General features: G+C 43.4%; 2 protein-coding genes across 2 annotated transcripts; both read left to right on the forward strand.

Annotated features, from left to right (window-relative positions):
• The first annotated feature begins 1683 nt into the window (after nucleotides 1-1683).
• LOC136702750 (polymeric immunoglobulin receptor-like) lies at nucleotides 1684-6359 on the forward strand. Its single transcript, XM_066677891.1, has 4 exons — nucleotides 1684-1958; nucleotides 4802-5110; nucleotides 5722-6024; nucleotides 6259-6359. The coding sequence occupies exons 1-4, from the start codon at nucleotides 1913-1915 to the stop codon at nucleotides 6357-6359; spliced, it is 759 nt and encodes a 252-aa protein (XP_066533988.1). The 5' UTR covers nucleotides 1684-1912.
• A 2171-nt stretch (nucleotides 6360-8530) lies between these two features.
• On the forward strand, nucleotides 8531-12538 carry LOC136702751 (uncharacterized). The gene is made up of 8 exons (XM_066677892.1): nucleotides 8531-8662; nucleotides 9121-9438; nucleotides 10236-10313; nucleotides 11503-11559; nucleotides 11668-11757; nucleotides 11853-11911; nucleotides 12175-12240; nucleotides 12431-12538. Exons 1-8 carry the CDS (start codon nucleotides 8617-8619, stop codon nucleotides 12536-12538), a joined length of 822 nt encoding a protein of 273 aa, XP_066533989.1. The 5' UTR covers nucleotides 8531-8616.
• The last annotated feature ends 874 nt before the right edge of the window (nucleotides 12539-13412 follow it).

Below are 13412 nucleotides of genomic sequence, written 5' to 3' on the forward strand. Positions count from 1 at the left end.
ACTGAAAAAAGGGAAAAGGAGACAGGAGTTGGGATTGGAAAGGACTAGACTTGACAGGAGTGGACACATGAGACATGACACTGGATGGGAACTGGGACTGGACAGAAGACGGGACAGGTGACAGGACAGGGGACTGGAATGGAGACAAGACAGGTGACTGAACACTAGACGGATACGGAGACTGGACATGACTAACAGGGGACTGAACATGAGACAGGACAGAGGGTTGAAACGGGGACTGGACAGGACTCACAGGGGACTGGACAGGACTTGGCAGGGGACTGGACAGGACTTGGCAGGGGACTGGACAGGACTTGGCAGGGGACTGGACAGGACTTGGCAGGGGACTGGACAGGACTTGGCAGGGGACTGGACAGGACTTGGCAGGGGACTGGACAGGACTTGGCAGGGGAACAGGGACCAAGACATTCAGGGGGACAGACACGAATACAGTGACAGGGACTGAGACAGATACAAAGGCCGACACGGGCACAGGGACAAGGACAGAGACAGGAACCAGGACAGGGACAAGGACAGAGACAGGAACCAGGACAGGGACAGACAGGGGAACCAATATAACAGGGGGGTGCCCAGGACTGGCAAATGTCTGTGGGGCAGTCTGAGGAACCAGCCTGGGCACAGTTCTGGGGATCGGCCCCGTAGTCCTTGGGGCCGTCCCTCGGACACGACCAGGAGCGGCTGGGGCCACAGTCACGGGTGCCGAAATGGCCGAAGCCACAGTCACAGGGGCAGAAACGGCCGTAGCCACAGTCACAGGGGCAGAAACGGCTGAGGGAGCCGCCATTACAAAGACAGGAGGCCCTGCGACGACGTCCACGGAGACAGGGGAACCTGCGACGATGTCCATGGAGGCAGGAGAGGCGGGCGCCGCACTCACAGAGACAGGAGCAGCTGGAGGCGCCGCGTTCACGAGGACAGGAGAGGCTGGAGGCGCCGCGTTCACGAAGACAGGAGCGGCCGTTGGCGCCACGCTCACGAAGACAGGAGCGGCTGGAGGCGCCGCTTTTACGAGGACAGGAGCGGCTGGAGGCGCCGCTTTTACGAGGACAGGAGCGGCCGTTGGCGCCGCGTTTACGAGGACAGGGGTTTGTGCTGCTCGCCGGGCTCGCACTGGAGCTGTAGAGGGTTTAGGGGGTTTCACAGGCGCACCCCTTAGATCTCTCAGAGGTGCGCCCCTGTTAGCGCCACCTCCGTAGTCCTGAGGATGGAGGCTAACAGCCCCTACCCTTAACAACGAGACTTAAACCGAACGAAAACAAACAGGGAGCCAAGCAGGCTAAATTAAACATGGGGAACTAGACAGGTGAAACGGGACAGACAGATAAGAAGCGAAACAACGACAAAGGACAAGAAACGGGGCAACTGTAGAGACAGACGGACAGACTATATAACATGACCAACTAGACAAAGGAGAAATGTGAAAGGAGAAATGTATGACAAACAGGACGTGAGACAAGAGGGCTTAAATGCTGACACAAATGAGACACACCTGGACAGATAACGAGGAGGACGGGTTAACACATGACACGGACAAGGAGGCGGAACAAAGGCGGGAAAAGGGCGGAGACAAGGACATAAACAAAACATAGCCATGTGCTAAAAAGAGCACATGACCGGGGAAAACAGAGGTGACGAGACGAGGGCGTGACAGGAATCAAAAATGTATTTAAAATGTGTTCCTCTGAAGTTACACACTTTAGTTTAGTGTAGTGTAGTGTAGTGTAGTGTACTGGAGTGTAGTGTAGTGTAGACTGGGTGAGGTGGAGTGTACACTTGAGGACAGAGCTGCACAGCTACAGTAGTAGAGTAGTATCAGGGTGGAGTTGTGGCTGTAACTGCTGTAGTGTTGTTGTGGCTGTGTGTAGTGAGTGTGTTCTGGATCTCAGTAAGAATGCAGGTGTGTGTTTATCTGCTGTTGGTGCTCCATGTGGCTGAAGGTAAGTTCATTCTCTCTCCTACTGTAGATCCTCCAACACACAACACCACCATTTAAAGCTCACTTCAGAATTATGTTGCAGTCTCACTCTAGATTTGGGAGTTTAAGGGTTAAAACTGAACAGTGTGAATGGTTGCTTTCAAACATTTTTCAACAACATCACAGCCCCCCAGTCCACTTTCTGACACAGCCTCCCAGGCTAAAGGATTAGCATTAGCATTGCTAACGGTGCTGCAGAGTGGAGGTGTGTGTACAGAGGGGTGATGAGGTGATAACTCAGTGCTCTGTGGTGTGTTGTAGTCAGTTTGCTGAAAGTCAGAGAGAGCACTATCTTGGGCCTCTGCTTCCTGTCTGTTGTCATGGCGATAAGGCCACAGTTGTGGTTAAGAGGGATGGGGCCTGTTTCTCTCTGAGTCTCTCATCACATGAGGTCAGCCACGTATAAACATAGTACTAGTTTACAGTGGGACAATAGAGACATGTCCCCACCGCTTTATGAAATGTGATATTTTGTCCCCACCACTTTCTAAAAGAGTGCTCTGAAAATATTTTATATAAAACTTTGCTGCAGATTGTTGAGTAAATGGGTTCCTGTTCCTTTATGGTTAGTTTGAGGATAAGATAAATGCAAAGTGCTGTGGAATGTCAGCTATTTAAGCTGGGTCACTGTTGTGGAACAGACCATGTGTAATACCCAGGAAATAAGTAGCTCCAGCCCTGGAACAAGATCCCTGTCTGAACAAAGAAAACATCTCTTATCGTGCAGTTAGGACCAGAGGTGGAAAGAGTACTAAAATATTCTACTATAGTAAAAGTACTGTAACTTTGATGATATTTTATTCAGGTACAGGTAAAACTTTACTTTTTTATCTGTATATGTGTGTGTGTGGGGGGGAGGGACTCCTGTGTAGTGCAAAAAGGACAAGGGGATATACATTTCAAACCAGTTGGTTTTAATTAAAAAAATAATATTTTTTTTTTTACCAATTAAATTTAAGAACTAGCACCCCCTCTAGGATCCTGCCTTGTGTCCCATGAGTCTGGGTAGGCTCTAGACCCTGAACTGTAAGTACTTCATATTTAGCCACTTCAAAATAACAGAAAATGTATTAAAAAACATTAATAAATCATGGGAAAGTGTGGGGGATAGAAAAAAAAAAAACTATTGCAGATCGGGTTGTAACACAAAGGCCAATAGAGTCACAGACTGATGTATTTTCTGCTAATTTGAGCCTCTTACTAAAATGAGAAAACTTATTTTTAACTACCAACACAATGGTACAACTGTTATTTCACCTACCAGTATGTGATGTACATGTGCATGTTTGATGTTGGGTTTTCATAAATTGATAATTCTCTCACGGCAATCACAGCTCACACTGCATTATAAACATGTCACCTTTCTTGCACTTGAAGCCGAAGTGGTCCCTAAAATATGGCCTGGGGTTCATTTCTTTCCTGATCAACTCTTAATTGGACGGGTTTCACAATCACCTGGGTCTGCTCTGGTAATACAAGTGTACGTCTCCATATTTCTTGTGATTTTAGCAGTAGATTGCTCTCCAGGCCAGCATTCACTCAGGTAGTCTCTTATTTTTTCCTGCATTTAGATTTACTATTTTACTCATGTAGTGAAGTGCAATACTTTAAGCAAAATGTACATTAGTAAAAACTACTTTTAAAAAAAAACCTACTATTTAAAAACAACTTAAAAATGTACAGAGTACAAAAAAAAAAACTACCCAAATACAGTAACGCGAGTAAACATATTCATTAATTTCTAATCTCTGCTTAGGACACACCACTTACTTCACATTAAACTAAATACAGCACCTGCTCCACATTTCTGACCATAAACATAGCCTTTCACATTCACAACGTTCTCATAATGATTTCACAGTTCCTCTCTGACGTTGTGGAAAAGTCCAGTAAAGCACTCAGGCTTTAGTTTAGTGCTGATATTGTGGGGAATGTTGTGGAGTTGAGGACACTGGTGTGTGTTAGTGTTCAGTTGTGCAGTTTGTGAGGAGGTGGATCCTCAGGAGTGTTGTTGTTGCTGTGTGTAGTGACGGTGTTGTAGATCTCAGACACAATGCAGCTGTGTTTTTATCTTCTGCTTGTCCTCCATGTGGCTGAAGGTAAGTTCATCTCTTCTCCTACTGTCCACTGTCCACCACAGTCCAGTTAGAGCTTCAGATTCTGCTGAAGAGATGCTAGATTGGAACTGAAATGGGCTCCTTGACTTGTAGCAGTGGTGGGAGCCTTTTTTCGTGAAGCATGTGACCAGGACATGAAACATTAGTAACACAAGAGCTTCCTGGAGTCTTCATGGTTCTGTATGGAACCTCCACTCAAGCCGAGGTGATTTTCTCCCATCATTGTGATAGAGTCAGAACAGCGTTCTCTCCAGAACACTCTCAGTAACAGATACCACACTGTAACTGGGGTGATCCCCCTCACATCACTGGGGTGGTCCCCTTAAGCACAGGTCTTCAGTAACTTCAGTTAGAAACATGAGAGTAGGATATTCCAATAGACCAAGACCACTGTTGTTCCTTTGATGGTACATTTCCATTGTTTTTACTTGTTAAACAGAAATGTACCTGTACAATCCTCTCTGTTTCTGACAGTGTGGTTAAAATGAGGAACAGTAGATTGGAGTCTGGACTGGTCAGTGATCTCTTTTTATAAAGACGTCTTTAAAGTAATGCTCTGTTTGTGATGAAGCGGGTGTTGTGCAGGTGATGACACATTGTTGTGAGAACGTCAAGCTTCATTTTGAAGAACTTCCACATGTTCAGAGGTGTTTAAAGATGAAGAACATTCACTGCTGTGTTTCTGCAGGATGCACACTGGAAAATCACGGGGGGATAAAAGAGATTACTGCATATACTAGAGAGTCAGTACTGCTGCCCTGTTACTGCACTGACACCAACTCTACACCTGAGACAGTCATTTGGAAGAAAGAAAATGGAAACAGTCGGACTACCATAACCCTTTCTGCTGAGTACAGAGACAGAGTCCAGCTGTTTAACTCTCACTCTCCAGGAAATCTCTCTCTGCTCATATCACACCTGACTGAAGAGGATGGAGGACAATACAGGTGTGAGACTAAATGGAGTGCATCCACAGGCATCAGACTCACTGTTAAAGGTAACCCCTCTCTGATCAATATCCATAATGTAATGATGATGTCAGAACTACATTTATCTTCACTGGTGTCTACAGTTGTGTTGGGGACACTCTACACACACCTTTGGTCTTTGTCTGCGCTGCTTCAGAAATGAAGTCTTTGTGAAGTGTGTAAAGTGTGTGAAGTCATTGTGTGAAGTTGCTGATTGTTGTAGCAGTAGAACAACATCAGTGCAATGAAAGTGTTGTGAAATGCTTCTGTTTGCAGTGGTCAGGTGTGTGGTCAGTCTTCTTTATCATTAAGCTGCTCATTGGTCAGGAAATGCAGCAAATCTACAGTCTCCACTGTAACACACAGTTCATCAGCTCACCCTCCAAACACTTCATGTGGGAACAAGAAAATTACATAGTTTTATTAAACTCCAATAAACACTGATCATCCACAGTTTGACTTCAATAAACCACTTCAGTCACCCACTTTAGGTTCATATTTACAGTAGTTTTAAAATCTTGTTTAACTGATGATGACCAGGTTCACCACTAACTCCCTCTGACCATTTTACTGAGTTACATTAAAGCACAGTTATTCTGTTAATTCAGAGCAGACTCTTTATGCTCTTGTGTTTCTGCAGGTTGTGCTCTGGACCACAGTACAACATCTATCAGAGCACGTCTAGGAGAGTCAGTCCTGCTGCCCTGTTACTGCTCTGAACTACGAGCCAAACCCAAGAATTTCACCTGGAAGAGAGTCAAGAGCCAAATTGAAATTTTCCCCATTGACATTCATCAGGAGAGAGACAGAGTCCAGCTGTTTAACTCTCACTCTCCAGGAAATCTCTCTCTGCTCATATCACACCTGACTGAAGAGGATGGAGGATGGTACAAATGTGAAGCTGAAGGAAGTGGATACAGAGACATTGAAATAATTTTTGAAGGTGAATTAAATAAATGTGTTGTGATGCAGGTAGAGGACCATCTTCATAAGGTAGTGCTGGTCTTTACCAGTGACCAGTCCTGAGGTCATCAGTGTGTGATGAATTATTGAGTGTGGATCAGTTGTAGAATTAATGTAGTTGTGTAAAATGTTTGGGATTCTGGAAGTTTCCAGTGTAGTTCCAGCACAGTGCTCATCTCTACAACATTCATCATGGACTCTTCTCTCCTCGCAGGGATCCCACCTCCAACACCGAGTTCAACACTTGATCAAATCATTCCCACATCTGCAGCTGAACCTTCCTCCACAGTTTCCTCCCAAAAAGGTAAAAGCTAATTCCAGGCCCAGATTTCACATTTCTGTAATTACCGTTTCACAGCGAATGTGCTGCTCCTTTTAGAAATGTGTGGGGTGTGGGTCGGAGACACATTTTTCTAAAGCGTTAAGACTGAGGATAGTTTTTAATGTTTCGCTCCATGATCTTTGTGTAAGTCAGTGAATGATGTTCTTATTGCAGAGTCTCCACCGTCACTGCCCTTCGTCCCCTTTGCCCTGGTCACGGTGGTCTTTCTCCACATTGTTGTAGCGGTGGTCTACTGCACCAAGAGAAGCAAAGGTATGTCCTACATCATTCAACCCAACCTGATATCATGGCTGAAACGTGCCTATGCTACTAAAACATCACACCAGCTAGAACATACATTTAACTACTTTAAACTTGATATGCGCCCCCTAGCCTCTAAGGCCGCTTGGAAAACGGCATGCTGAACCAAAGAATTCAAGTAAAAGATTATTTAACTTTTTTTACTGGAAAAATGTTCAGAAAATTTTTACAATCAAATGATATGCCACATGTATAGAAACACAAAAAATGCAGTATACAAAAGCACACACGCACACACACACACACACACACACACACACACACACACACACACATATATATATATATATATATACACATAAGTCTAGAGGGAGGTCTTGGTGTCAAGCAAAATAAAATATCCTACACAGACAGATATTATATATATATATATATATATATATATATTCATTCATTCATTCAATCATTATCAGTAACTGCTTATCCAATTCAGGGTCGCGGTGGGTTCAGAGCCTACCTGGAATCATTGGGCCCAACTCCTCATAGACAGTCACCTGGAGCGGGATTCGAACCCACAACCTCCAGAAGCTGTGTGACTGTGACACTACCTGCTGCACCACCGTGCTGCCCTACACATTTTTCCACTAAAAAAAGTTAAATAATCTTCTACTTGAATGCTGTGGTTCAGCATGCCGTTTTCCAAGCGGCCTTAGAGGCTAGGGGGTAAAATCAAGTTTAACGTAGTTAAATGTACGTTTTAGCTGGTGTGGTCTTTTAGTAGCATAGGCACTTTTCAGCCATAATATCAGGTTGATTCAACCACCAACATCCTGTTTATGTTTCTGTGTGAGTGTGTGTGTGTTTGTGTGTGTGTGTGTGTGTGTGTGTGTGTGTGTATTTATCCTCTGCTATTTTCATCTTCTCCATCTAAGCATCAGAGTCCTCCACGGTTCCTTATGACACTGTGTATGAGAAAGTGTCATTGAATCTACAGTAGAGAAAAAACAACTGAAAATCAGGATGACACCCTTCAACCTGATCAACAGACCAACTTCTTCTGTACACATCTAATCAAAAGACCACCCAATGAGCTACATGTCTTATCCACACATTAACAGTGGACCTTTAGAAGTGATCACCAGAGCATTAAGGCACCTACAAACTGATCAACACTCCATATATGACCACAGTGTCCTCGGATAGAGAGTGAGCCCCAGAACCTGCAGGCTGTCTGTTGAATGGATTCCACAGTTTTTTAATATTATTAAAGTAATTGTGATTGGTTGTATAGTGTCACACATAAATAACATATTAAAACATGCTTTGAATTTTGACTTGTCTCCTTTCACTTGATTAAGCTTGATCTTAATTTACTGACCCCTGACTAATTATAGATCAGCAGTGTCCACTAGAGGGTCACTTTAAAGAAGCTTAAAGATGCTATTCTAAAGAGTGTTTCCAAACATTTCCACATTTCAGTTCTTCAGTTCTTCTCTGAGCTGCTGCTTTTGTTCTTGTTCTCAAGTTTTTTACTGGTTCATTTAGGTTTACTGCAGTGGTGATTCTACAAAAAACAGGCTTTTACTGAAAGGTGCACTTAGACCATCACTTTCTACATGTGAGAAATAGTGGAGGATGTGAAAAAGAAGAAAAAAGAGGATGAAACACATGATTGATATCAGGTGCAACACTGTTTTTAGTGTTTGTTAGAAAGAGCACACTTCCTGTTTACTGTGTTGTCATTAAGGATCAGTGAAGAGTCCGATGAAGTTCTGCTGATTTACAGGCTTTAGTTTAGTGTAGTTTAGTGTTGTTTAGTGTAGAGTACTGTAGTGTAGTGTAGTGTTGACTGGATGAGGTCGAGTGTACACTTGAGGACAGAACTGCACAGCTACAGTAGTAGAGTAGTATCAGGGTAGAGTTGTGGCTGTAACTGCTGTAGTGTTGTTGTGACTGTGTGTAGTGAGTGTGTTCTGGATCTCAGTAAGAATGCAGGTGTGTGTTTATCTGCTGTTGGTGCTCCATGTGGCTGAAGGTAAGTTCATTCTCTCTCCTACTGTAGATCCTCCAACACACAACACCACCATTTAAAGCTCACTTCAGAATTATGTTGCAGTCTCACTGTAGATTTGGGACTTTAAGGGTTAAAACTGAACAGAGACTGAAGTCATATGATTCAAAACCGGTCTGATGCTGCTACATTGTCATTTTTAAAACGCCTTCAAGGTCCATGACTTTGTTTTAAGACAACTGTTTTATTGATCATACATTTACACTTTTTTCTTCACGTTGTTGAACAATATCTACCTTAAGAATGTTCTTTTTTTATCGTAACATTAAAATGTACATTATATTTAAACAATCAAGTACATTGTTATGTACAAAATAGGAAAGTCACATGATGACCGGCTAATCAATAATCGCCTTTTTATGAAATTCTATAAGTTCAAAGGTGTTTAAAGATGAAGAACATTCACGGCTGTGTTTCTGCAGGATGCAGACTGGAAAACTACAGGGAAACAAAAGAGATTACTGCATACACTGGAGAGTCAGTACTGCTGCCCTGTTACTGCACTGACACCAGATCTACACCTGAGACATTTACCTGGAGGAAACATAATCCAAGCAAAAACCGTTTGAAAGATATATTCAGTGGGAGTGCTCAGTACAGAGGTAGAGTCCAGCTGTTTAACTCTCACTCTCCAGGAAATCTCTCTCTGCTCATATCACACCTGACTGAAGAGGATGGAGGACTGTACAGATGTAAAGCTAAAGGAAGTGGATTGACATTCATCAGTCTCACTGTTAAAGGTAACCCCTCTCTGATCAATATCCATAATGTAATGTTGATGTCAGAGCTACATTTATCTTCACTGGTGTCTACAGTTGTGTTGGGGACACTCTACACACACCTTTGGTCTTTGTCTGCGCTGCTTCAGAAATGAAGTCTTTGTGAAGTGTGTAAAGTGTGTGAAGTCATTGTGTGAAGTTGCTGATTGTTGTAGCAGTAGAACAACATCAGTGCAATGAAAGTGTTGTGAAATGCTTCTGTTTGCAGTGGTCAGGTGTGTGGTCAGTCTTCTTTATCATTAAGCTGCTCATTGGTCAGGAAATGCAGCAAATCTACAGCCTCCACTGTAACACACAGTTCATCAGCTCACCCTCCAAACACTTCATGTGGGAACAAGAAGATTACATAGTTTTATTAAACTCCAATAAACACTGATCATCCACAGTTTGACTTCAATAAACCACTTCAGTGATATAGTTTGCCACTTTTTACAGTGTATTAAGTGCAGTTCCTCAGTCCATGCAAAACAGAGTCTATTAAATCATTTATAAAAACAAACCTGAATGGCTTCCTCAAAACCAGATTCAAAGTGAAGTCTGTATTCTTGTATATGTCTCTGTCGGGAAGAGGTCAAAACACTATCACAGCCTTAATAGGATGCTGTTGCGTTATTACTGCACTTCTCTACAAGCTCAGCATAAGTAACTCAGGTGGGAAAAGAGCCAGAGCACATGGGAAGTGACAAACCTTAAAATATTAGAGACAGAATCCAGCTGGTTAATGTTCACTGTAACAAAAATCTCTGTTATCATATCAGACCTGACTGAAGAGGACAGAGAAGAAGATGCAGGAAGTGGATACAGTGACATCACTCCCATCCTTCTAGATGTTGAAGGTAAAACACAATGTGAATCTATTGCGATGTTTGTATTTACCAGTGACTCATCCTGAGGTTTTCTATGTGTAAGGAATTAGTCTTGGTGTGTGTTAGATTAAATGTTGAAGTGTAAAATGAGTCACGCAGCAATTCTGGAAATTTACAGAGTAATTCTTCTGACCTTGGGTCTCTGCTCTGCCACCATTATTTTATTATTTTGTTCTCACATGTTATTAGTGAGGGTGGCATGGTGGCGCATCAGGTAGTGTCACAGTCACACAGCTTCAGGGTCCTGGAAGTTGTGGGTTCAATTCCCACTCAGGGTGTGAGGAGTTGGTGTGATTTCCCAGTGTCTGTGTGGGTTTCCTCCGGGTGCTCCGGTTTCTTTGTTGGTAGGTGGATTGGTGACTCAGAAGTGTCTGTAAATGTGAATGGGTGAGCGTGTGTTGCCCTGTGAAGGATTGGCACCCCCTCCAGGGTGTATTCCTGCCTTGCGCACACTGATTCCAGGTAGGTTCCCACCGTGACCCTGAACTGCATAAGCGGTTACAGATAATGAATTAATAAATTAATGTTATTAGTGATGCCTTGTGAAGGACTAGCGCCCCCTCCAGGGTGTATTCCCGCCTTGCTCCCAATGATTCCAGGTAGGCTCTGGACCCACCACAACCCTGAACAGGATAAGGGCTACAGATAATGAATGAATGAATGTTATTAGTGATTTAGAATGGTCTATGTCAAAGTTGGAGTTTAATGTCTGGGGGAGTGTTGTATGTCTGTATATTGCTTTATCACTTAAGTGTGTTTTCTGTGTTTTGTGGTTATGCTTTACTTGATTTGAACCCATTAAACCTGTTGGAGTAACACTTACATTACATTTATGAGCAGTGTTGGTGTTCCTTAAGAGCAAGAGTGGGGACATGGATCTACACCTATGTGACTCTACAGGCTAGTTCTAGATGTACTGAATGGACAACTGTAACTCCACAGTGTCTTTTACCTGCTCTACAACCCAAGTCTGAGCGGCAGTTTTCTGACTGATGCTTGGCACTGGACAGTGTGACCATAGATTCCTGTCTGGCAACTTCAGAGTTTCAGAGCACTCCATTATTCTGAAGACTACACCAGCTCTATACTTGGTTGGACTGTTGTGCTTGTCATACACCTGAACCTACAGTAAACTCAATGGACAATTCTCTGTTTGCAGATTCCAAAATAGCAGCTATTCCTACAACATCCACTACAGAGGAACAAGGCAGAGAAGGTCCAGACCCAGTCACAAAAGGATTGGAGTCAATTCATTTAAAAATACACAGGTCTTTAATCAGAGACCCCCACCATCACACACACATCACTCTCTCTGTTCTTTCAGATTCATCAAAGAACAACACCATCTGCGCTGCTGTGGGGGTTTCATTGCTGTGGATGGCACTTGGAGGAGTCATCTGCTGGAGATATAGAGGTACACACACACACACACACACACACACACACACACACACAGTGTTGGGAGCTCAGTCCAGTTGCTGTGTGTGAGTCTCTGCTTTAATTCTACAGCTCAGAGACGAGGACGGACGGAGAGTCAGACAGGAAGTAGAGGAGGTCAGGAGACTCAGGTAAGACCTGCACTACGCCACTGCAGCACAGAGACTGACCTCACTGCTTTTTCCAAACTCCTGAATCCGGGAGCATTCCCTGTGTTTTCCTTTAGTTTTCCACCTCCGCTGTTTCTCTCTCGGCAGTTCTCAGGCATTTGTTGAGACTCTGTGGTTTCCATCCAGGGTTTAAAGCTGCTTTTCAGATGTGGAGGCAAAAGCTCCATAGGAAGGTTTTATTGTGTTCAGAAAGCGTGTGATTGGCTGAATTTGTGTTTCAACAGGATGATGCTCTCGTGCTGTACGCTACTGTAAACAAAAAGGACACACACCAGGAGGAGCAGGAACAGGTGAGTGTTTCTGTAGGAGTGTGTTTACTCCAACATTACACACACATGTAATAACACACACTGCAGATTTATAGAAATGTGTTTTCTAGTTCTGGTAAAACTCACTGTAAGGGGTCAGTGTCACTCTGTTTGTTAAAGGTTAATAAGCCCAGGGGGTAACGTAGTGTTTCTGAATGTGTTGTTGCTGCAGGACGATGTGACGTACTCCACTGTGGTCCACAACAAACCATCAACATCAGCACACACACTGCTGGACACTGGAGATACTACAGAATATGCCTGTATCAAACACAGTTAACACACACACACACACACACACACACACACACACACACACACACACACACACACACAAACACAAACGATTATTTGATATTTTTATTGATTATGAAGTATTAATATTGTCTACAGTTTGCGTTGTGTTCATTCTACAGTAAATTTAAAGTTTCCTCTCGACTCTCTGCTGCATTTACTTTATTATTTGTCTAAATTTCTTGTTGATCTTTTCCATTTGAACTTTTCTATAATATAATATATCATTCTGATTCTGACGGACAGTGATTCAGTGTGTTATAGATTCTGTTTGTGTCATGATGGGTGTATAATGTGGTTTAATAAATAAATAAGACTCTCGAGTGAATACAGCATCAAATATCATTAACACACAATGGTTAAATATAGAATTAATTTACAATTTAAATCATTCTCTTAGACGCTGTGCACTGATGGAGGCTGATGGGAGTCTCAGTCTAGGCCTTGAGTAGCCCACAGTGGTCATGTGACCTGCTTTAAAACTCTGTCACACACACACACACACACACACACACACACACTCCCTGTTGAGCCTCTGCAGCAGCGTGTTTCCTCATTGACTTCCTCTTATTGGACTCTCTTCAGCGCACTGGTGGGGGATGGGGAGTAAACACAGATCAGCCATAACATTAAAACCACCTCCTTGTTTCTACACTCACTGTCCACTTTATCAGCTCCACTGACCACACAGGAGCACTTTGTAGTTCTACAATCACAGACTGTAGTCCAGCTGTGGCTCTGCATACTTTGCCAGCCCCCTTTCCCCCTGTCACAGAGGTGGTGATGAGGTGATGACTCAGTGCTCTGTGGTGTGTTGTGGTCAGTTTGCCGTGAGAGAAGTCAGGTACCGACTCAGGCCC

This window comes from Hoplias malabaricus, chromosome 7 (genome assembly GCF_029633855.1).
Source record: "Hoplias malabaricus isolate fHopMal1 chromosome 7, fHopMal1.hap1, whole genome shotgun sequence".
NCBI lineage: Eukaryota > Metazoa > Chordata > Actinopteri > Characiformes > Erythrinidae > Hoplias > Hoplias malabaricus.

Coding starts and splice junctions, on each gene's coding strand:
- LOC136702750 (XM_066677891.1), top strand. CDS start 1,913: ATGCAGGTGTGTGTTTATCTGCTGTTGGTGCTCCATGTGGCTGAAG. Junction 5,111..5,721: donor CATCAGACTCACTGTTAAAG/GTAACCCCTCTC, acceptor GTGTTTCTGCAG/GTTGTGCTCTGGACCACAGT. Junction 6,025..6,258: donor CATTGAAATAATTTTTGAAG/GTGAATTAAATA, acceptor CTCTCCTCGCAG/GGATCCCACCTCCAACACCG.
- LOC136702751 (XM_066677892.1), top strand. CDS start 8,617: ATGCAGGTGTGTGTTTATCTGCTGTTGGTGCTCCATGTGGCTGAAG. Junction 9,439..10,235: donor CATCAGTCTCACTGTTAAAG/GTAACCCCTCTC, acceptor TTATCATATCAG/ACCTGACTGAAGAGGACAGA. Junction 11,560..11,667: donor AGAGGAACAAGGCAGAGAAG/GTCCAGACCCAG, acceptor CTGTTCTTTCAG/ATTCATCAAAGAACAACACC.